This window comes from Passer domesticus, chromosome 5 (genome assembly GCF_036417665.1).
Source record: "Passer domesticus isolate bPasDom1 chromosome 5, bPasDom1.hap1, whole genome shotgun sequence".
Taxonomy (NCBI): Eukaryota; Metazoa; Chordata; class Aves; order Passeriformes; family Passeridae; genus Passer; species Passer domesticus.
The window spans coordinates 55,207,769-55,232,335 of record NC_087478.1 but is presented as its reverse complement, the minus strand read 5'-3'; the positions used below and the strand labels follow the sequence as shown (position 1 = coordinate 55,232,335).

Below are 24,567 nucleotides of genomic sequence, written 5' to 3'. Positions count from 1 at the left end.
GTCACTGATATAAATGTGACTTACTTTTGCAATGTGTGACATTGGTGGAGCCATCAAAATCTGTACTGGTGTTGCCAGGGCAGGTGATGCAGTAGTTCTGACCAAACTCAGGCTGGTATGTTCCCACAGGGCACCGGATACATCTGTGTGTTGTGGAGTTGTAGTAGTGTCCAGGAGAACAGTGAACTGCAAGGTAGGAGGTGTATTATTTTCAAGAAGTACCAACCTCCAGTGCAGAGAGCTTTCCTCTGGTCTGCATACCTGGTCTGAAACATTCTTATTAGGCCATAAAAGGCAGAAAATACACCAACTCCCTGTATTTCCCAGTATAAAGAATCTTGCAACTGAAACCCAGAGCAAAACCCTTATGAGCTAGAAATATGTGATACTTATCTCTCTCTGTATTTTATATATTTGTAATAAATGGAAGTGATGTAAATCCACCTCAACAAGAAAAATTGCATTCACAGTAGCAGGAGAGAGGTTTCCATTAGTGCCTATTTGCCAGGGCCAGCATGTCATTTCAGTAACTAAACCAAAATGCATTTGGGCATATTCCTTCTTCAGCACTGGCACTGGAAGTTGACATTATGGAATACAGAATGCATTGCACCCTTACAGTTTCTGCTTAGCCCATGAGTAATCCTTAACTTTGTATAACTTTTATAGTGTTTAGTTATTGTTCTACAGTAAATAAAAATATACAGGACATGAAAGCGAAAGCATTGTCTAATCCAAGTTTGTGTTATTTATTGCCACACAGTAGGGCTGATTCCCTTACCACTAGCAGTGCTGACCTCCTGTCTGCCTGTGGTAAATTCCAAAGAAAACCATAAATCCTGTTCAATCTGCACAATCTTGGGAGATCATTCCCAGTTTACAGATTTCTTGATCATTTCATTTAATCACACACCCATGCAGCAACAACGTTTGATTTGGAGCCTTCAAGAGTCCCTTGGCACTCTTGATAAACAACCAAAGGCCCAGAAGTAGGAAGATGAATTGTGGAAGAATTTTGAATTCACCTTTGGTTTCACAGTCTTGAAAGGAAACAGCACCTTCATATTTGGTCACAAGCCCACCGCCACAGGGAAAGCAGAGGGTCCTTCCTGGTTCAGGCTGATAGGTACCAAGAGGACAGACTGTACAAGGTTTAAAACCATCTGAAGAATAGTGCCCAGGAGAACACTGCCCTAGAAATTGAAAATTATCATCTGTATTAGTGTGTTGACTTTTCTGGATGAAGTATAAAACCCACAAGTAGTTAGCAAGGCTTTCTTTCACTTAATCATGTGACATCAAGACAGCTGCAGATTAAATTCTAATCTTACCTGCATATTTTGCATTGTTTCTGTATCTTCTTCCTAAAACCACCACCAGTAAATAGAACCAGTTTCATAATACGCTTTTTGGAAACTATGCTTCTGTTTGGATTTTTTTTTTCAAGAAAGGGTTCTATTAAGATTTTATTAGAATACTTTGTACTTTCATCAAGTCTCTCATCGCAGTATTTCAAAGTACTTTATAGGAAGAAATGGAACTGAGTCATGCCTATAAAGCAAGTTTTTGTACCTCCAAGTTAGAGATGTGGACAGTGGATCATGGGGTTTACCAGATGGGATGGTAGCAGTCCAGCACCTTGTCTATGAGAATACTTAACACCAGCAGCTTTTCACGTAGTTGTGAAAACTAGTGCTTGTCAGGTGCTCCTCTGCCAGGAAAAAGAGATTTGTGTAAAGCAAATTGCTTTGTGAAAAATCTACTGACAGAAGTTTCCAAACTGGTTCTCCAGGCAGTTTCTGATAGGCATCTGTTTGGCTTGGTTCTTGCTAGCTTGAGTGCTTTCCCCTGTGAACCTGAGAACCAGGATGTCAGGTTTTTCAAGACCGTGACATGAATTTGTATTTTCATACCACTCCAGACTGGACACTAGCACTGTGAGATGCTGCATATTCCCTGAGGTTGCCTCATTCCAGAGCTTTGTAATTTAGTTTCCCTGAGGACTGAACATCAGACAAAAACAACTGGCTTGAAAAGAAGAAAGTTTTGAGAGCTCTAGGTATTGCTGCAGTCTCATAAGAACCCTGATACTTGCTGGGAAATATTTGGGACACTCAGTATTTTGGGTGCTTGGCATAAGTGAGGAACTTTGGTACTCAGGATGAAATAGAGCTCCTGAGTGAAAGCCAAGTTCAAGTTCTGTCCCCACAAAAGCCAAACTCCTATGGATACTTGTGGGGTCAGGATCCCCAGGATTTCCTTGTGCTCCTATCTCAGCTGGCTGGAATATGACCATACAAACTGGCTGTTGTGACACAGACCTCAGAGAAATATTATGATGTTACTAATTTGAGGACAATTTTGCTCTTGTTATTGGAGCAAAACTGATCAACGTGGCCTGGTCCAACTGGTTACTGGAACCCAGACCGGAACATGTTTCCTGGTAGGATTTGTGACCCTTGTGGGGGACCTATGCTGGAGCAGGCTGTGCCTGAAGGACTGACCCTCTGGAAAAGTGCCTTATATTGGAGAACTCTTGCCCATGAGATGGAGTCACATTGGAGAAGCTAATGAAGTCTCTTGTGGGAGGGGCCCCATACTGGAGCAGCAACAGGAACAACATCAGTGTGATGAGCTGACCATAACCCCCATTCCCATATCTTCACTGCTGGGTGAGAGGAGGTAGAGCTGGGAAGGAGGGCGAGTGTGGAAGAGGTGTTTTTAGGAGATATTTTATTTCTCCTTGTCCTGCTCTCATTTTGATTAGTAATGAATTCACTGAATTTTCCCAATTCAAGTCTATTTGATATTTGGTGAGTGGTTTCTCCCTGCCCTTAAGTTGTGAACATTAATCCTGTCTCTTCCCTCTCCAGCTGAGGAAGACAGCAAGAGATCAGCTTTGGTGGGTGCTTGGTGTCCAGGCAGGGGCAACCCACTGCAGCACAGAATTCATTTGCATGATTTCTGCACAACAGGCACTTAAAATCTCTGACACACTTGTGGAATGTACATTCCTCACATTTAGAAGTGAAGATTTCAGTGTAAGTTTATAGGTTACTGCACAGGCATTTCTGCTCTGGAAGACAGGATGCAAAAATGCTATTGATTACTGGCAGTGAGTACAGACAGTACAGACCTTCTAACAAAGCTACATGTGCTGACACACATTTTGATAAAATCTGTGACAGGGAAATTAATGAAGTGCAAAGTATATTCTCTCTTGCCCCTTCCAGAGGAAAAGGGGAGAGCTGAGCAGAAAAACAGACTGTTTTGATCTGATAATAACCATTGTGAGATAAATCCACCCTGCAAAAATAATCAGAAGGGGTTTTTTTTGTTGTTGTACAGAACAACAATTCCAATGTAAGCCTTGAAACAAGTCTTTTTCTTTTAGTTGTTTTGCTGCTTTTGTCAGTATGCCATAGTTAATCTTTATAAAGTCAGACTGTATTTTGATATGCTTTTCTTGTATTATGGATAAATACAAATCAGCATAGCAAAGATGCACAGGTGTTTCAAATTTTTTGTCTGATAGTTCCTTCCTACAGCAAATTAGAAAAATCTATCATATGTTTGGACTGCTGACACTGCAATGATTTTTTACTCAGTAGATGGGAAAAAGTAGCAGTTTCTCAAGTGATATTTGCCATGTGTTCTATTTAGATATCCTTGAAGAATGCATTAATATAAATTACATGGATGCGTTTTTAAGTTAGAACTTGTGTAGCAGATAGGACTGATTTATTTCAAAGTCAGATAATGTATCTGCTATAAACTAGATTTTGATAGTCTGTAATGAAATGCGGTAAAGGAACTAAACAGTTGTATCTTAAAAAATTAGAATGATCAAGTTACAGTAGAAACACCAGGTATTATCTTCATTATAATTTAGTTTCTAAATCATGAAGTTGAATCAGAGATGTTACATCACTTGCCAAAAGTTACAGTGCATTCAAGCAGCGCTGAAAATTGCAATCATTAGTTCTGAGTCTGGGTTGCAGATCCCTGCAGCATAACTATCTCAAATTGAAAATTGCTGCTAATTAGAGTAGGTAAGCTGCATCTCATGCAAAATACTAAATGAGCAGGTTCATTATTAGACTCACCAACACCAGCCCAAAGCAATCCATCCCTTTGGCTCACAATACACTGGTAAGTCCTTACAGGTCAAGGTACTCCCATACTTGAGGTGAAGCACAAAGTGCTTTGCATGGCCTGCTCATTTCCATCCCATAACTCACATTGCTGTAGCAGATACCATCATCTTGTCAGCAATGGGAGCGCGGATAGCCCGAGCCATACCATCCATTGCTTGTAAGTGCACGGAGATTTCTTCTATTACCTTTACAAGCCAGAACTGTGGCAGGCTCTCTCCTCTTTCAGCCTCCTTACCTCACAGGGTGTGTGTGGCAACACCTAAAGCTTTTATAATCAAGTTCAACTTGCCTCCACATTCTGAGACATTCCGGGCACCTGCTACTCCCTGGCCATCGTTGCTGGGGCAAGGCTCACAGGTGAGTTGGCCTTCTGTGTCCTGGTAGGTTCCTGGCAAGCATGGGACACACTGGTTGTGTTCTCCGCTATAGAAGGTGCCCGTGCTGCAGGTAACTGAGGAAACAAAGGGGGAGCCTACATAAGGATGTTCACTTTCATCACATTATTTGCCCTAACATCAAACATTTAGAGAAGGTGGATGTCTTTGGCCCCAGGATTATGATGGCACATGTTTTGCATGTGTTAGTCCAGGATCCTTGTCTGATGTAAAGAGACCCATCTGTAGTGGGGTTTAGGTCAGTTTATATCAGGGTGAGGTCCTGCTTCTAATGTTTAAACTATTAAATGGCTTTGTAGTGCACTCAGGTGTTTATCTCACATGTGTTCTTAATAAAGCTGGGTGCAGTCTTGAAACAGTATCTTGCAGTTTATTAAAGCAGTGCTGCATAACGTGTGGGAAGTGTAAGCTTTTGGTTTATACCAGGTGCAGTTACAAGTTGGTTTTATGGCAGATGACTACAAAAAGTCTGTCCACTGAGATCAGTTCCAGAGATTTCTCCATGGGCAACATGTCCCCTGTAATAATTTCTGTAATAATTTCGGTCTCTTGCCACTCAAATACCCCAACTGAAAAGCATACTGAATACATATATGAATACATGTGCTTTTCTGGCTTCAACAGGGCATGTAACTGCATTTCACATTTTTCTCTGATGGGCAGGGGTGGTTAAAATGTCTGAGTTTCTAGATACTGATAGCAACAGCCTTTCAAATACAGTTTCTATATAATTCTTCCCACATGATGACAACTACCTCTGAACCCGCTCACTGGAAGCACCTATCAGATGTGACCTCTTTTGGCTTGTAAATCACTTGTGATCTCAAAAGCTGAAAAAATAGGTATGCTGATTTTGAAAAGATGTCTGTAAGTGATTAGAAAGCTTGCAGTGCTGAAAACTGCCATTAAAAAATTTGCATTAGCACACTGTCCTCAGCAAAGCATTAGAGCCTGATAACGTGGGAAGAGGTTTAAAGGAATTAGGTATTTTACATAAAATAGATTTCTGTACTTTTTTTTTTTTTAAACTGGACCTCTTGAGCATTAAATATAACATATCCATGGATCATGGATTATTTGATGGTGAGGAGAGTGACAGTGGTGATATAAAAGTAAATATACAGCAACTATGCAAACATTATATTATTGTTTTACTGAATTGTAAATATATATAAATAGAAATAAATGTAAATAGAAATATAAATATATGTAAATATATTTTCATAAGATGGGAGCAACTGGGAACTACCTGCCAACATTGTCTTGTGGTAGGTTTTGATACCTACCACCTGACAGCATGGAAATTTATCCATATTTATATTTCTGTTTTCCTAGAACTATCTAATGAATTCCCTTCAGAGTCTTATGAACAATCCATAGTCCATGGATTCAGTTCACCATGGAAAAGGTAATTTCAGACTGCTTGATTTGGAGGATATGACTGAATATTTGAGCTCTTTGGACTTACCACATTTTCCATCCTGCAGTACTTGCCCTGTACTGCACGCTTCATGCCCTTCAGTAGCTTTAGCTGGCTTCTGAGCCACTTCATATTCTGTCCCAGAAAACTGAATGTAAAATTGCTGTTTATTAATAGATTTCCTCAATGTTTTGATTGCAGTTTGCAGCTTCTGCTCCATCCTTTTCCGAACACAGTCAATGTTACAGGTGTCTAGATGGGAAATGATAACAAAACTAGAAGCACTTGAGATTCATGTTTAAAAGAGGTGCTTAACAAAAAGCTCAGCCTGCATTGCACTATGACATCTCTGTTTGTTTCACTGTCTTGTCCATACAAATTGAAGCAGCAGCTCACTGTATTCAAGATCAGGCATTTCAAAGGGACAGGACAGTATCCTGAAGTCCATGGAGCAGTTCCATGGCAAATGCATGCTGAGTGCTGCAGAAAGCATTAATCCCAATATGTTCTCCTTTCAAGTGTGTGTTCAGTCTGCCACCATTAAGGTCCCTGAATCTTCTCTGCTTATGCTTTTCTTAGTTGGTTAGGAACTCCTGCCACTTCCCTGACCAAAACACCTTTGAATCAGTGACAAAAAGAAAGGTGTTTTCAGGCACAACTGCTGTTTGAATCACTTGGCTAATGAGGTACTCCTCAAGGTTAAGAAATCTGCCTTTGAGGACTGACATCTTTATAGGATTCAGTCCACATTTTCTTTGGCTGGAATTTATAACATAATATTCCATCTCATTTATAACTTGAGGTAATTAGTTTTATTCCAAATTTTGGTAAGAAAACATGAATTTTTCAACTGTGTGATAAAACTGTCTGATTTGCAGAGTAAATATTCAGCAACTTATATTTTAGAAGTGTCCTGGGTTGACTATACGATGCTTTTATCCCCAATCATCTTGTTCTGTTTATACTGAATAATAAGCTTTACACCTTTAAGACTCTCTTCCAGACAGTGAAGAGGGGAGGGAAGAAGCGCGCAGTTTGTTTTCAGACTGCTCTCACTCCTCCACATTCCTGCTCCTGGACTGTGTTGTCTGCGGATGGACAGACAGTGGGACAGAGCTCTTTTTCCCCTTTTTTTTTTGCTTTTAGTTAGTTTTAGCTAGCTGAGGCAAAAAAGTTCCCTGGACTGTGATTTTCTTTTTTTTTTCTTGGACCTGTTCAAGCCTGCTCTGGACTGAACACCCAGAAGAGCACCAGCAGCTCCACCTGTGGCCCGCCAGGCCGGGCCTGGGCTGCGACATTTCCAGCACTGGAGAGACTGATCAGAGACTGAGGGAACCGAGCTGCAGCCGGGGAGGGGACTGTTCTGAGTTTGCCATTTTTTGGGGGGGGGCAGCAAGAAGTTTTATTGTTTAATATTGTTTGGGTTCTATTGTTTAATAAACAGGTTTCTTTCCACTTTTTCTCCAAGGAGATATTTTCTCCCGAACCGGTTGGGGGGAGGAGGGGAGGGGCAATTGAATCTGCTTTTGTAAAGAAGCCCCTTTGGGGGTTATCTCCCAAACTTGCCCTAAACCAGGACAAGAGGATATTTTTATCATCATTTTGGCAGAACTTCTACTTAATCTTCATGTTCCCTGTACATTGATTAGCATTTCTGCTGTTTAAAGAAATCACACTGGATTAAAGCACATGACTTAACTCAAGGCCTTGAAGGAATTTTGATGCAGGTTCAGTTTTTGTTCCTTTGGCTTAATTGCATCCCTGGCTCTTTTCAATTAAAGCTCTGAAACTTTGAGTTTGGAGAAGCTGTTGAACGAGGTGTGCTAAAAGGCGTTCATGGCAGCTTGACGAAATAGCATCAAGGAGATTTTAACACCCTGAGGAACTAAATTCTGATTTCTCTCCACAGAACAATCTTTCACAAACCTGAGACTTCTTCAGACTTCATCTCCACTTCAAACTCTGCAGTGATATGGGACACTTCTTTTGATGGTGACTTGCGACCTCGGCGTTTTTTCTTGGAGGAATCACACTTGAAGTTCACAAAGGTCACCTGGCAGTTGTCTGTACAGGAGAACTGACCTGCTTTGCATGAGAGAAGAAACATAGGGAAAAAATCAAGTAGCACGTGACAGGCTAACAAGTGATATCCTACTGGGTTGTCATGAATGCAGTGACAGGCTTCATAACATGTCCTAGGTGTTGTTAAATACCTCATTCTCCAAGCAGTGCTGGGATTGCTCATTCTGCTATGAATGGAGAAGGCAAAAGCACAGCCTGGTGATGCTCAGTTGCACAGTGGTGCCTCCAATGCCTAAAACTGCCCAGCCCTTTTCTGCATAAGGATTAAGGATTAGAAAGATCTTTACAGAAATTATTTTAAATCAGCAAATACTATAAACTATATCTGATGGCTGAACAAAGCAAGAGAGTCAATTTCAAAAATGTATGAGAATGTCAGGCCTGGGCCTCTAAAAATTATCAGTGGGTATTTTTTTTCCATCGCTTTCAGAAGTGACAATCATTAGACAGCAAAGGCTTTAAAAGGCTTTGATTGTGAGACTATAAACATGTATTTAAAGGTTTTATCTGAGCAGGAATCGTAGTTTGCCACAGGTGATGAAGCTTCAAGGTCAGAGAAGAGAGAGAAGTTTGTAGCACTCAAGCCACCAGAAGGATTTCATTCCAAGAGTGTGGTTATACTATGTAATCTTACTGTTAGACTCAGAGGTTCAGGTGACATTACAAATACAAAGCAAAACAAGCAAAGGACAAGGAAATGCATCCAAGAAATGCATTCCCATACTGATTGTATGGACCAAAAAGTTCGACTTCTATGACTTTAAAAATGAGTCTGATAATCACATTTTATTCACGGGGTAAGCATCTTGATGACTAAGACTTAAGTCAATACTTGTGAAATGAGAGATACAAATGTGTAGATTGTGGGGTAAAGATGAAATATGAGTCTAAATTTTAAAAGTAAAATCTTTAAACTATTCACTTTTTAAAAAAATAGCTATTTTTACTGTACTCAGTTCAGGGCTCATGTAAGATTTTGCTAGTGAAAGTGGTGGTAAGACAAATTTACAACAGAGAATGCATCACCAGTACATGTTTAGTGTAAGCTGCTAAATTGCTTTAAGTAGCAATTTAACTTTTTTAATACCACATTTTGGTTAATGACACCTAAATATTATAAATATTTTTTCTAACATCAGAGCTACTCACTCTTTCATAACAAAAGATCTAAGGCTGTGTAACATGAGATTTTCATTATAACCTTCCTTCTTAGGTTACAATAGGTTACTAATCCAGCAAAACCAAACAAAGAATAGCTTTTGTTCTCTTTTAAAAACCTCATTTGGGAAAACCAAACCAAACTGACATGGTTTCACATAACTTTGCATTAGTCACAGCTTTTTGTCTCAGGGTATTTCTGCCATTATCAAGGCCCGGAAAACGATCAGCTTAATTCCAAACTCATGTACTTTTGAACACAGATTTTTCAAAGCAACTGGTGAAATTTTCAGCACTCAAGATCCAAACACAAGGCACTGTTCAACCACAGAGGGAACCTTGGCCTTAACTTAAATTCAGACAAAATATATAAACCATCGTTTTTTTCCCTGTCTGCACCATGAAAACAAAGCATGCAAATGAACAAGAAAACAATCAAACAAACAAACAAATTAAAGTGCTGTTTACATGCTGGAAGAAATCACCTACCTGAAACAGCCTGCTTCCCAGAATCTTTTGGTTTTTCTTTGCTGCGAGGCCGTAAATGACATTTTGCATCTTTGATTTTAAAACGAGCTTTCTGCTTAATTGGAGGGGCTAGGGAATCTGTTGATGTAAAGTAAAAAGCTACCATTGATACAGAAATGAAACAAGATCTGGAAATTATTCTTTAAAACAGTCTCAAAAGCTTTCTTGTGATTTAGAAAAGAGGAAGCCCAAGAATTACACAGCTTATACAAGTGGGTCCATTTCCACAAGTTCATTTTTTTAAGTGAGTTCCTACCCTTGGGCCCAACCAAGGTCAATGAATGTGCTAGTACCATGCTTGCTCTGCACATCTTCTCAGATTTTGGGTGAATTTGTCTTTTATTATGAGAAAGATTAATTCCTACCTTTATTTTTTTTTTCTGGGGTCTCTGTGAAGTCCCATGTTACTTGTAGTTCTGCTCCTGCTAGTGCCAGTAAGGTTAATTTTAGTGGAGCTATGCTGTTGGCAATTGAAAACCATCCAAAGGAGCTGCTTCTATTGCAGTCTGTGGCTTGCAAGCTTTATCCCTCAGCTTTAAACCCAAGGCAGGTCTCACAGTCTTGTTTTAAAGGCTGCTATACAGTCATGCAATGAGTAGAAGATGGAGCTGCTGGCTGATTTCCTCATGAAGTCTCTGAGTAAAAGACTGGCCTGGCTGTCACCTGCCAGCTGCTTTGGGATGCCTGCTGGCCCTGCAGAAGGTGGGGGGTGGTCCCAGGGGATGCCACAGCATGGGTCCCTCTTTCCTTGATAGGGCTTTGCTGAACCAGGACTTTAGAGGTGGCCTGATCCTGTGCCACAAGCAGGCACATCTGCTGCTAGGCTGTGCCACTCCACAGCACTGTACCACCCAGCATATCCCATATATATAAGAAATACATAGAGAACTGGAAAATGGGAGAGAAGTACAGCAGGTATGTGTAAGGTTGGCTGACTCTTCCTACTGCTGCATGTTGTTTCAGCTGTTTCTAATTTTGCCAGGCTTCAAGGTTTTTTTGGTGTTTTTTTTCTTTTTCTTTTTTTTTTTTCTATCAGCTTTCATAAACATTTGAAAAGTCTCTGCAAAAACAGTCCAGCCATTTTTGAGAAAAAGATGCATGAAATTCAGTATTTTCTCACAGAAATCTCATAATCTTTTTATGGGGGGATAATCTTTTACCCTTGCAGTAGGGAAAGGCTATGTTCCCATGGGAGGGCTTTGCAGGGGAGGGCTGGAGCCCACCCTTGTGCTACTGCTGCGTCCCTCTGGCTCACTCCCTAGCCTGGGAAAAAGTCCCATTTTGATATGCTCACTATTGCCTTGCCAGACTATGAAAAGCAAATATTTCTAAATATTAGTCCTTTTTGAACATATCTCAAACCTGCAGCACTCCCATGCTGACCCACCAACACAACGCTGCAGCTCTACACACCCCACCCTCAAGGAGAGGCTGCAGAAAAGGAGTGTGTGCATAAGGGAACATTGGCTACCTGTTATGCCTCAAGATTTTTGCCTTTTATACATTTTCAATATATTTATAGCTTTGTAGACCGTTAATACATGGTTATATAGCACCTGGTATTTTTCCTACCTTTTCTCTTAGATTTTAGAATAATAATCTAACCCTACTAATACATACTTGGAATCCTGTTTAGCCTTATTCTTAATAAAAGAATTCCTGACAAGGACATCTTATTTTCTACCATAACTTAAGAGCCATAACAAGAGAAGAGAGCAAAGAAGCCCCAAGGGGGCTGACCCATGGGTGGGTTACTGGGGTAACTGATTTCTTATTGGATGTCCCAGCCACATATAGTAATTAATTAAACTTACAGAATTAGAGAAATCCTGTACCACGTGTGCACAGAGCCATATTTTGTGTACCTGAAAGCTTTCATTGAAGAATTACTTTTTTATCTTCCCACTTTTTTGTCAGAATTACTTTTTTATCTTACACCGCTTCAACTCTGTTGCAAGGCTTTTCCTTCTGTTATTAGGCACACCTTAACCCTGGCCTTACCTAATGAACGAGCCTGATGTCCTGCAATCCCCCGAGGTCCATGACCTCCCTCCCGGGCCCAGGACGGGGGAGCAAGCAGGGCAGACCCACCTGAGCAGCTGGGCAGTGTGGAGTTGCGCCTGGGCTGCACCTTGCTGTGCTGCATGGGGACGCCACAGCTCAGCGTGTAGCTGTTCTCTGAGTCTGGGGGACAGAACACAGTCAGCACATGGGCAACAGCATCACAAAACTCGAGGCATCAGCTTCTCAGTGCCGATAAACAATGAGATATTTTAAGTGCTGAACTTGGATTTTAAGTGGCTGAAATACTTTGCCAAAAATCTTCAACACTTCACTGTGTTGACGGCAAGGTTTGTTTCTTCCAGCACTGGAATGATACATTTCATAAGTGATTTGGCACAAGGTTAGCTGTGCACAAGTAAAAAATATTTTGTGTTTGTCCATGGCAAAGTCCTTCTGCTTCCCTGTAATTTAGAAAATAAACCATGCATTTTCATAATAATTTTAGCTTCAGGCTCCAACAGAACTTATTGGCAGAAACAGAAATAGCATGCTTAGAACCATAATAGTGTTTACATATTACAGAGATAAAACTCTGTCTTGGTGCTTACAATTAGAGAAATGTACAATTCCACTAATAGCTCCTAAACTGAAAATAAAATGTGAATAAAATGTTAGCTCAACTGCACATAATACCAAGGTTAAATGTGAAAAGTAGACACCCAAAGATAATCTTGTGCCAGAACATCTGTGAAAAAGCAGTAGTAATCCCCTCCTTCTTCCCTGCAAAACTGTGAAGATGAAAACTACCAGTAGCAAATGGTAAAAAAATAAAAAATAGGAGGGAGGGGAATGAAATGCCCAATTTTTTATATACTCAGCTGGACTGAGAGACACATTCACGTTAACCAGGATGGTGCAGAAAAAAATTGTTATATATTGAATTGCTGTGACAAAAGGGAAGGCAAAAATGAACAGTTGATTTCAGTGAATTCCTGTTATTTTTTAATACAAGCTTTTTGTTAGAATTTTCCCATCCTCTCAACTGACATCTCAAATTAAACAATGAAGGACCAAACTTCTCATGTGGCATTGATAATCAGCTCTTCTTGATTTAATTTATAATGAGGTTTTGCTCCTTTACTATTGTCCATAACAAAAAGTGAATGCAAGAATCATAAATACATTAACAGAGAAAAGCCAACAAGTCATATCCTAGACGAAGAGGACAAATAATTTGCACAAACCTGGAACAAAAAGAGTATTGGATGGGCATGACAGGAAGCAGCTCTCTATGCCTCCTGTCTTACTGCATACTAGCTGAGCCTTGGGAGCTGGTTTGGCATTTGGGAGACATTTCAGCATATCTGAGGAGAAAAAAAGTGTAAAACAATTGGACACTGCTCTGCTCAACCCAGGAACTTATGTGCACACTTGGATACAATGGTGAGAAAAGGCAGGAAGTGGCAAAAACCATAATGACAGATAGAACTATTTCTGAAATAAGCACCTATTAAGGGAGAGCATCTGGATTGGGATGTTGAGCTTGTACTTGAAAACGAAACTCCCTTCACATTTTTAGACCTAAACTCTAGATCAGTCTTTCTCTCCTATCCTCCATGTTGGGATCTTTGTGCTCTATGAGCACAATTCTGTGTGCTCATCAGGATCTCAGAAGCAATAGGTAACAGTAATCACCTGAGATGTCCTTTCTCTGATTTGGAGGTAGAGCTCTCTGATTTAACAGACCAACTGCACACTGTGCACAGTGGTCTCTTTACTTAGATGACCACTAAAATGGTATTTTTAAATTCTCTAACTCCCACTGACTTTTTAACTTTAGCTCCATGCTCTATCTTCTGGGGCTAGAAAACTTCCCAGCCAGGCAGAGGTGAGGCAGCAGATGCTAGGATGGAGATGGATAGTCCTGCTGGCCCTTTCAGACACTGCTGAAATGCCCCAAACAATGCTAGAAGGGACTCTGTGCCACACACAGAGAGATCACAGAGCCATTTCTCATCAGTGCCTACAGCATGAGGCACACTGCAGCTCATGTGAAGGAAAAATCCAGCTTCTCCTCTTGGCTTCATGGCAGGATGAAGACAGAGCACCCTGCAGATCTCACAAGTGACTTTTCACACTTGGGTAAGGCAGTGCTTGTGTTTCAGCTGAAAACATATGAAGTTGTTGTTAGTTGTTGGAGCAGACTCTGTGTTTCACCCTGAGAAAATGGTATGACACTGATAATCATAAACCTGTTTTTATTTTAATTTTGGATTGGAGTGTTACTTAAGTACATATTTTCCCTCAGAAATGACGAGGTTCATTCTTGGCTGCAGCTGGCACATGCCACCACTTCCTACAGGGAGGAAGCCTCACTGATTCCCTCTTTTCCCCAGAGGGTTCCCCTCTGCACCGTCTGCTGACCAGATGCAGCTGGGCACCTCTTCAAGCAGATTTTTCACACTGCAGCAGCTACTTACATCTCAGCCAGGTGGCTGTAGGGAAGTTCTTGCTTCAGCCCCATAGAAATGCTGCTTCAGGTACATGACTTTTCTCCAACTGTTTCTTGCTACTTCTTCCAAACCTGCTCACCTTATAAGACATGTTTTTCTCACTGCTGACTGTAGTACTGTAAATGTGTTTTTTTTCCTACCTGTCAGCTTGCCAGCAGACCACCCTGAAGTAGGGGTTGCTTCTGACACCAGAGCTGTAGTAGCTATACTGGTTTGGGTCTACCAGGGCATGGCAAAAGCCCACAGAAGCCATCATGAAACCGAGCAGTTCCAAAGCTGTAGCTGGCATGAGTGTTGCCTGACTTGGTTTGAGTGCAGAGGAAGAGTCCCAGCAGCCTCCAGCTAGTTTGTATTCCTGGCCTTACTGGTCATTAAATATAAACATACACAAGTCCCATAAATGTGCCTGATGGTCACATCTCAGATATGGGAATAGTCATCCTGAACTTATCTCCCTTCTAAGTCTTCTATGTTGCTCTGGTGATGTCTTTAAAGAAACTATTTCCTTGGACTGAGGAGGCAACAAAGCACAAAGTGCCACTGTTGAGCAAAAGAGGGTTTTGTTACTGCAAATGTCTCCAAATCATGCAGTATTCAGGATCAATAAATATAATTTTTCCACTTTTTATTGTGCTTTTGTAACAATTTAGAATATAGTTTCCTCTCAAAAATGTTGGTAATAAAGGCAGGTGATCAGCAGGGAGATGATGCTCATTTTAAGCCTCACTGAAGTCACCAACTACTAGAGTGTGTATCAGTAGACAAGGGTGTTTTATTTCCGTCTTCCAACTGAGCATTATAAATAATGAGGGGAAATTTACAAGCTGGAGAATATTTTCAATACAGCAACATTCTTAGTAGGCTGAGAGGGAATATAGCACAAGTAGTCTAACTTCATAGCAGACCTTCAAAAATTTTAGCCCCAGCTCCTAACTTACAAAATCCTTTCCAGAGGAATAACTGGTATATGGCAGGGGAGACCTAGTGGATAACTAAAAACCACAGTGAGCTATTTCTTGCTGTCACAAAGCTTAGTTTTCTACATAGCAGGGGGGGTAATAGCCAGGAAATCAGGAAAGTGAAGCACTTAATTATGCTTAGGAAGAACATAGAGGCAAAGGCTGGAATTCAGCTTGAGGCTCTCACCCCCCACCCCACCTTGGTTATGAAGTGCTTTCTATACTGCTGTATCCATGTAAAAAATGCCACAATTGCATGATCACACGAGGCCAGTGCAGTACTCTCTGCTCCAGATTAAGCAGTGCTTTCTCTCAGTAAGTGCAGAGATTCCCTGAAGGGAGATCCCCCTTTTTCTTGTTCTGTCTTGCTCCCAATTAGGTATTAGGCATAATCCCCAAATGTGCCTATGAGAAGTTATTTGTGGCTAAAATATTTGGCCATGAAAAACCCCATGTATGCCATTCTCATTAAAAATATAAAAAACCCCAGAATTCAAATCTCACAGAAAATACTTTGGCTGTAGTCATGATCAAGATTTGCTGTGCTTCACAGACTCCAGAAAAAGAAGTAATCTCTTTAAAGGATACAGAAATTCAGGTCCGCCACAAAGTGGCACTAGCAGCATGTACCAAATATTTCTGGTCTCAGGATTTGTATTCATTTTGATTAATACTTTTGACACAGCTAGTGTCAGTACTTTATATGAAGCAGGACACCTTTGGAAATAACTTGAAAAATTGGGGTGTGGTTCTGTGAATGTAGGTATTAGGTCCTACTATGTCCTACTTGTAAACAGTTAAATATTTTGAACTTTCTAAATTAGTGTTAGAGGTAAATAGAGTTATAGCTGATATTACAGTGATGGGAAGAAGGCAAATTAAGGACAAAAGTATAAAATATAAAATATTTTAAAAAATATGTGAATAGATTCATAAACTTTAAAAAAACCCCCACATTCCACATAAATAAAATCTAACATATTGCTTATTTGCTTATCAACCTTGAATTGTATCCTAGCCCATGGAGCTCCACAGAATCAGGTATTATCTGAGTTTATAAAACGAATTTGGGGATCTAGATTGTGAAAATGCAGCCTCTCTCAAACAAAACCATGGTCTTTTGCACCCTCCTGGAGAACAGAGTCACCACAGTCACCTCTGAGTCACACCTCCATACTTACCAACACAGTCCTTTTTATTCCAGTGCAGTTTCTTCCCAGGTGGGCAGACACACTCATAGCTCCCCATGGTATTAAGACACCCGAAGTCACAGCTACCATTGCTGATGCTGCATTCATCAATATCTGAAAATATATTTAAAGCTGTGAAGAGTCTTAACCATGTGTATACACATATACTGTACATGATTTGCATAACGAAACCGGAGCCCATATAAACACGTATAAAGACAGACAGTGCCAAACAACTTTAGTGCATCTTGCATGCATTTGTACTTAAACTCTACAGCTCCTACTCTCCCAAGTATTTATGCATTTGATACAGTTTACTTTCCAGGACCAGTTACACTGAAATTCTTGGATACAAAACATGCTCAAAACTCTCTGCAGCATCTGGACAATAATGGACAATTCAGAAAAATGGCATAAACCTCTGTGAGATTATATCACTTCTGCAAAACAAGGAAGTAAATTCTCCACAGTGATTCTCAGAGTTTCTTTTAGAAGTTCAGGTGAAGGGGGAAATTATGTTTTTGAAAGAAACTAAGCAGTTAAAGTGTAGTTTAGACTTCCACTCCTCAAATAAAAATAAAAGGTAAAGCTTGCAAGAAGGTGAAGAAATTATCATATATGTTATCATTGACATTCCACAGAAAATCTTTCAACTTTTGATACATCAGAAAAGTATTTAGCCAGAATGAGCTGTATCCTTTTTAGTCAATACATTCAGCATTCATATACTCATGCCAACAAGGTCAATCTCTCATCTCCTCTCTTTCCACCACCAGAAAGAACATTTATTTATTTAATGAGCTGAAATGACACCAAATCAACAGGAGACACACAGAATTCCTGATACTCTGGCTCATTGGTAGACCTCAAAATTAAGCATGCAAGGACTAAAACTAATGACTAGCCTAAGTGGTAAAACTTGGGGCCTGGACAAGTCTGGATTCAGAGTTGTGGTTTTGTATCTGCTCATAATAGAAAAAAGCAGGAGGTTTGGATCCAGTTATGTTTTTACTCAAAGTTCAGCACTGAGTATTTCCAGTGAGAGTTTTGGTCCTTTTTCAGTCTTACTGAAAAGACTGAAGCTGAACTGAGGCTGAAGGTTATTTAAAGACTGAGGCAGAACCCCAAACTTTGAGGCTTTTCCTAAACTAGTGCATTAAGGAATTAAGGAATTAACAGTGAAACTGAAGATCAGTCTCTCTACACCTCATATAACACATGTCCCAAAAATTTTCAGACTCTGAATTTGCTTTCACGACTGCTTTCAAGTGGGGTCTGTTCCCAAACTGCTTCCTTAGATGGACTCCTATTCTTGCCTGCCCCTACTCTTATCGGAAATTCATGTGATGCTTCTCCACAAAAGAGAGATCAGCATACACCTCCTACACCTTTCTCCCAAAAAAAGAAGCCATGCAGAGATACCATTAGCAGTGTCTCATGTTGACATTACAAAATCAGGTGAACTCAGCCCTCAGAAGTGAGGGGCCAATTTCTGTTTCTGCTACGTTAGCTGAATCTCTAATTTGGTCACTGTGGTAAAGCTACACTTCAAAAATATCCCTCTCCTAGATAATGAAACATTACAGCACCAATTCTTTCCAGTCATACTAAAAAGGTTGAAAGCAGGTCCCCAGAAGATGGGAGGAAGATCCATCACAACCTTCTGTTATGCATTTCACAGGCAGTTTATGTCACAGACTGGTAAGGACAAATGCCATCAGAGCCAAAATATGTCAACTTTGCAAAACTGACACCTTTCCCCTATTCTCTTTGTTGTCAATCATATGACACCTCCCTGCAGTTGTGAGTAACCTCAGTCCCGAGGAAGTTCTGATCAAAAAATTGTAGGACACTGGTTTTCATTGGTGTTTTTCTCTTGGGAATACTTCAGCAAATTTGAGACACTTACATTTTAGTCACACTCAGCTGATGATATTTTATGTTTATTTTTATTTTTATATTATGTCTTTATCATCTTCATTATAAAACCTTAATCTATAAGAATGAGTGCCTCTGTAAACAGTTGCCAAAGCAAACAAAAACACAAGCAAGCAAAACTCAGTTTCCAAACCTCCACAATGTGTCAGTCCATACAAGGTGTAGCCTTTGTTGCAGAGACACTCAAAGCTTCCAGGGTAGTTAATACAGGTGTGGTCACAGGTCCGTTCAAAGGAGCACTCATCTATATCTGAATTAATAGAAAAAGCATTAAGAAATCAGATTTAATCAGGTTACACTGAATGACTGGATTTTCTCACTGGGTTGCAACGCTTTGTTTATTACTGATAAAGTATCATTTGCCATCCTATGTAAAATCTGAATAAAATATCATTATTATTCCTCTAGTGCCTTGTAAAGAAAATACTCACAGGTACATGGAGAAGAACAAGAAGAGATAATTTGGTAAAACCCGATGAAGATTGTATTATGTACATTCCCCATTAGATGGCAACCTTTAACTTCTGATCATACTGACCCAGCAGGGCTGGGAGTATGGAGCTTTTGGGCAAGTTAGTGGCACAATGATAAAAAGGTTTAGGAATCAAGCAATTCCCTCTTTCACTGACCAATATGCTGACATCCTGCCCACCAGGACAGGGAGGTGGTCCCAGACTTCTGCTCTTCCTTACAAGACAGTACAGACTTGAAGAGGGTAAGCAAAAGACTGCCGGAGAATAAGGCCCCACCAGGAATGGACAGGCTACACCTAGCACCGAAAATATTAGTCCAAAGCCTACATTCTACACAACTCAGGAAAGTATGACTTCTTCCCATTAAAAAAAAAAAGTCAGGCAGCTCTAATAATTGCTGCTGGTTTACACAGTCTCTTCCATCCAGCAGGCTATGAAAGCACGTTGCTTCCAGGACCGTACAAAGGCTTTGCTGAATGGTGCTGTGGAGGTTGATTGGACAGCAGCCCTGACAGAATGGGCTGGCTGAAAACATTAAAGGTACCTACCTTAACCAGCAATCTCTGCAAAATAACACTTTTGAGTTAATGTTATTGTTAAAAAAAATTAAAATTCTCTTCTGTGATTAATTTTTCTGCTTACACGTCAGAAAATTGACCACAATGACATTATTTGAGAGTGGTCATTTCAACAAATCTCATTCCACCAATGTTACTGAGTTATAAAAGAATGGAATAGCATTCCTATGACAATTTCCATATTTTCTAGAGCTAGTTTTTAAGAACAAAACCTGAACAACATCATTGCAAAATGTAACTTAGACTTTCATATTGTACATGCTTGGAAAGCTATTGGTGTTTGAAAACACTTGAAAACTCACCATACTTCAGGGGATTCTAACCCAATTCCTATAGCCTAGTATTATTTACATAGTTTTGACATTTCATTAGGCATTCTAGGTCACATTCTGTTATTATAAATACAAATACTTACCTTCCTGAACTATAAAATTAAGATTTCCTGTATTTGTACACAAACCCAAATCTGTGTGAGAGTTTATGAAGAAATTTAGAATGACACATACAGCTACATTTTATATGACCTACGACTTTAAATGTTTCAAAACACTCACATAAAAGATAATTCACAATGTGGGAAGCAACTGTTCAGGCAAATGCATAACATAAAATGAAATAAACATGATGAAGAGAAATCTGTGTTGTCCAGTTTTATGTGTGCATAACAATCACTTTCTATGATAAAGTCACAAAAAGATGACAACTGAGTTTTTTCTCTTTCTTACACCTATTTAATTTTAAGTGAGTTTAAAAATCTGTTTTTAAATATCATCATTTGAGTTCTGAAAGTACTTTCTTTTTAAGGTTTCTTTTGTAGTCTTGAAAATGTGCAGCTTTTGAATATATATAAATGGCAAAGTGTTTCATCTTTCTCTAAATAAATACACAAAGTAAAATCATTTGGGAATGAACACTGCAGCTATAGTTTAAAGGACTTTTAATGCCTAAGAAGCCAAATCATACATCATGATTTCATTCATGTGTAACCTTGTTCACTATGTGGAATTGCAGGAAATTTACAAAAGCAGTTCATTTTCTGGCCTCTGACTTACCTTGGGAGTCTCTTTTTCAGAACCAACTTAGTATTTCTGTACAGTGATCTTATCCTGCACTAGTTTAGTCCATAGAGTTTATACACTGCTTTCCCATGCAGAACTGTGTGTTGCTGCATATATGGCTTGGTTTTTTTTCCCATTAAGGAGGATGTGCTTTCCTCTTTGCCTGTGGAAGAACAGTCTACCTGATGATGTGACCAGTGTTTGCCAACTACCACGCACTCAGGATGGCCAAATGCATTTCTGCTCCATAGCTTTTTCACCCTTTAAACCCCTCTGCCCCCTCCTGCTGCTGCTCTCAGACACTCAGGCTGCTGAGTTCAGCTGGAACAAGGGAAGCCCCAGCACAGGCTCCCCTGGCTGAGCCTCGGCCACGGCTGCTCCTGGCTGAGGCAGGCAGGGAGGGAACCAGGTTACTGCACAATCACCAACCCCCTGAGGAATTCAGCACTTGTCATAGAAAAAGCAAAAAAATGCACCACATACTCTTCATTACAAGAAACTGGTGGTGTGATACAGGATGCTGAAATCCTCGCCCCCTTTTTTTTTTAAACTTTGAAATCTATAGTCTCGATGATATTATCCTCAGGCTCCCAGGAACTTTGAAGCTGGCCCTCACACATCTGTGGTGCTTCACAATACCTCTCCATATTTAGTCTGAAAGGATGTGTTTATTTCCCACCACACTCGTGACACAGGTGTATCTCACAAGACCCCATGGAGTTGGGAATTTGACCTTTACAGCCCGGGGTTTCAAATCCTGCTTTACCACAAGAACAGGGAACAAACACGGGAATCTAAACCCTATCTCCTTTGTACAAGCAACTCTACAAAATCTGGTAGCCTCATCTATTTAAGAGAAGTCAAAAAATACAAAAGCAGAGATGTGGCAGGTTACAGTCCAGCTCCCACCACCATGTATACACTCAAACACAAACATCTGGGAATTGTGTTGCTCTGAATTTTCCCCCTCCCACAACCCAAAATAAATACTTATAAATTAACTTCCTGGGTCTGAGGTACTCTTAAAATGATTTAAAGTTATTAAAATTTATTTTCTAAACTGTTTTAAGATAAAAATTCAAAATCTTGTGGTTTTGAAGAACTGCAGTGGAAAACTTCAACTTAAAGGTGAAGTTTGTATTCTATTTTTGGTTGCATTTGGCATAAATTCACATGCAGTCCAAGCTGTCTCTGAACATTTCAGATTTGCTAATGCACTTATCTGACATAAAACACATTTTAAAATTTCATTTAGCCAAAAATTCATTGCACATTCACCACTGTAATCAGCATAGGTGACTGTGTCATTTCAGCAGATTGAGGTGTCTTCACAGCTGAGCTGTGTGAGGCTTACAGGGACTATGGGGCCAAATTCACTGCTAGTAGCACACAATTAGTTTCCTGTCAGCTTTTTTTAGGAATGCTAATGATACATATAAAATCTAAGAAAGAGCTCCCTACTTCACAGCAGACCCAGTGGAAGTGCCAAGTTCAGGGGTTGGAGCAGGTGACATCCAAAGGTCTTTCCCAGGCTCCACCATGGATTGATGGGTACACTGGCAGTGCCAGACTTCTCTTCATGGTGTTCTGTGCTGCTGACAGCTCTCCTTCCAGTCCCTGTTTCCAAGACATCAAGGCATCATCTCAGGCTGAATAAAGTCTAATATCTTTTAGCATGTTCTCACCTCCAAAGAGAATGTTTGAGGAAACACTCCCTAATTTTTCCCTAGAATGGATTCAACTAGAAGAGATTGTTCAATGGTTTAATAAAAGAGTAGGATTTCCCTGGGGTTTTGAGGGAAGTAATTTTTGGCAGTGGTGGCCATGCTTGATAATATTAGTTTGGCTAGGTTCCTATTATTTCAAGTCAGCATTTGGATTTTATTGTTGATTTTTCAATCATATGTAGCATTTTTTTTTTTTTCCCACAGTTCAGGCTTTACCATGTCAAACAATCCCATAATGATCTTTATTTTTCTTGAATGTAAAGTTTTTTAGTGGGTGTCAGATTGTCAGTACTGCAAAATAAATTCTTTTATCTCCAGAAGGGAGCTACCAGAGATCAAATTTCTTCTAAGTTTCCTCAAACAGATGTGTCTCAAAGGTGACCTGAGGGAGCAGGGAATAAAGCAGCTCATTTTCCATGCTCATTCAAAACCCTGCTCTTTCCACTGGTGCTGCCACTAGACTCCCAATTACAGTAGCACCAATTGTTCTGTGGTTTGTGTGATGTGGACACTGACTCATTTGTGGATGTAGAGTGCAGGGCACCCAGAAGCCATCACACAGTGGTGATTTTTGCTAAGCCTGGACCTGAGCTGGATTCCAACCAGCAGCTCTGAAGTGAAAGGCTCCTTTTTGTACTCTGTTTCCAGCCCTCAGACACAGTACTCTGTACTCCTGATTGTCTTTGCTCTAAAATAAATTTCAGAGTAATTAAAAGGAAGCAGTGATCAGGAAATCAAAGCATAAAGCAGGACATTTCCAAAAAACCATTAGCATTACAAACAAGCAGCCCAGCACCAGACACACCCAGGTGAGACTGGTAAATCTGGCTGGATTTAGAGGTGTTTTAGAACTGCAGACTGATTTAGGAACTGCTGTGACTCCCTGACAGAATGCACATATGCAAAACTAACTTGCACAGAGGTGAGATTTGCGGGTTGTGGTTAGAGAACTGGAGAATTCAATGCCCAGCTTCCCAATTTCACATAAAAAATCTACTTCAAAAATGAGGATTGTCCTGTCTTTGTTTTCCTTAATGTAATTTTGTTAATATTAAGAACTAGTGAAGAAATTGTTTATAGAAAACTAATGGACATCTCAACAGCTTTTCTTGAGACATACACTAAGTAGCTAGGTCAAATTATGAAACTGGGGCCTCCTTCCAAAACACAGGTCATATATCATAATTGCATAAGAGTTTAGTCTTGAGTCTGGAGTATTTTTCACCTGATCTGAAAATAAAAGCAGCAAGGAGAGATCACTGTTATTTGGTGGTGCTATTTGTGCTACAGAGAACAAGATAGGAGTGGCTCAAAGGCAATCAACAAAAGCTATAACAGCTATGGGGAACAGAGTGCAGACTGTAAAGGTCCTGGACACTGTAAGCAGAAAACCCATCTTACATTTGATTTGTCTGCATCTGGAGAGGCAAGACATGAAGAATGCACTAGATAACTGCATATTTGCAAAACAGATAAGTTAAATTTAGATATACTATTTCAAATAGAAGTAAAACAGAAAAGAAATATTTTTTACTAAGAAATTAAATGTACAATAAAAATAAAAGGATATGTCTATCTCTACTATCAGCTCTTTCATCAGCAGAAGTGACTGATGACACACCCTGAACACCAGTAGTTCATTGAGAAATAGTAAGTTTTGATATTACAACAATACTTTAAAGTGCTATTACAGCTGTGAGTCCATACAGTCCCAATCCTCCCAGTAAGCTTAGGTATACCTTAATTATGGCAGTAAAGATTTTTTTTCTACCTCATAACTGCTGCCCAGGCTGCTATGGAGAATATCCACCACAAGGAACCTATGGGTTTCAGATTCAGGTGCTGGTGGGGGTTGAGCCCCAGTCTGGGAGCAGTGGCCCAGGTGTCCCAGTGTAGTGGGAACAGCAAAGCCACTCTCAGGGCACTGGGGTTATCTCCTAACAAAGCCACATTCTCCTCATGCAAAGGCCCACAAGATGTAACTCTGTTTTGTCCATCTCACACAGCCCTGGTTTATTTTTAACGCCCAAGCCAGATGTGGACTCGGTGTGGAGCACCCCAGGCCATGCATACAAGCCAAACTCAAGTTTAGTCAGAATGTTTTGTGTTCACCTTTCTCAGCTTCCAAGTTATCGGCTCCTCTGAGAAACAGAGCCTTTCCTTGTTCTCATTCATTAAGCGCACATACATAGTAACTCTAAAGAAGTGTTACTTGATGTTTTTAAAATAAACACTAATGCTTTTTTTTGTATGTATTTTGGCTGAAAGTTATTTTCTGTCTTCTCCTGCCCCTACCTCCAATTTCTGTGGGGAGCTGATACCACCCATGTAATGTTGTCACCTCACGGCCGAGCCAGCCTGGTTTCCAACAATATTTGACAGACATT

The 24,567-nt window shown here is 40.1% G+C and overlaps 1 protein-coding gene across 5 annotated transcripts in view; it reads right to left on the bottom strand.

Annotated features, from left to right (window-relative positions):
* SCUBE1 (signal peptide, CUB domain and EGF like domain containing 1) overlaps window positions 1-24,567 on the bottom strand; it is a 230,160-nt gene that overhangs the window by 11,306 nt on the left and 194,287 nt on the right. For 3 of the 5 annotated variants that reach the window (XM_064420579.1, XM_064420578.1, XM_064420576.1), the window contains 10 exons: window positions 18,478-18,594; window positions 16,398-16,520; window positions 12,989-13,108; window positions 11,832-11,924; window positions 9,702-9,818; window positions 7,899-8,057; window positions 6,021-6,224; window positions 4,447-4,608; window positions 1,026-1,193; window positions 25-186 (listed from right to left, as the gene is read on the bottom strand). In XM_064420579.1, coding sequence (XP_064276649.1) covers window positions 25-186; window positions 1,026-1,193; window positions 4,447-4,608; window positions 6,021-6,224; window positions 7,899-8,057; window positions 9,702-9,818; window positions 11,832-11,924; window positions 12,989-13,108; window positions 16,398-16,520; window positions 18,478-18,594 — 1,425 coding nt within the window. The remainder of the gene's footprint in view (window positions 1-24; window positions 187-1,025; window positions 1,194-4,446; window positions 4,609-6,020; window positions 6,225-7,898; window positions 8,058-9,701; window positions 9,819-11,831; window positions 11,925-12,988; window positions 13,109-16,397; window positions 16,521-18,477; window positions 18,595-24,567) is intronic. The other 2 variants (XM_064420577.1, XM_064420580.1) reach the window with 1 other exon arrangement.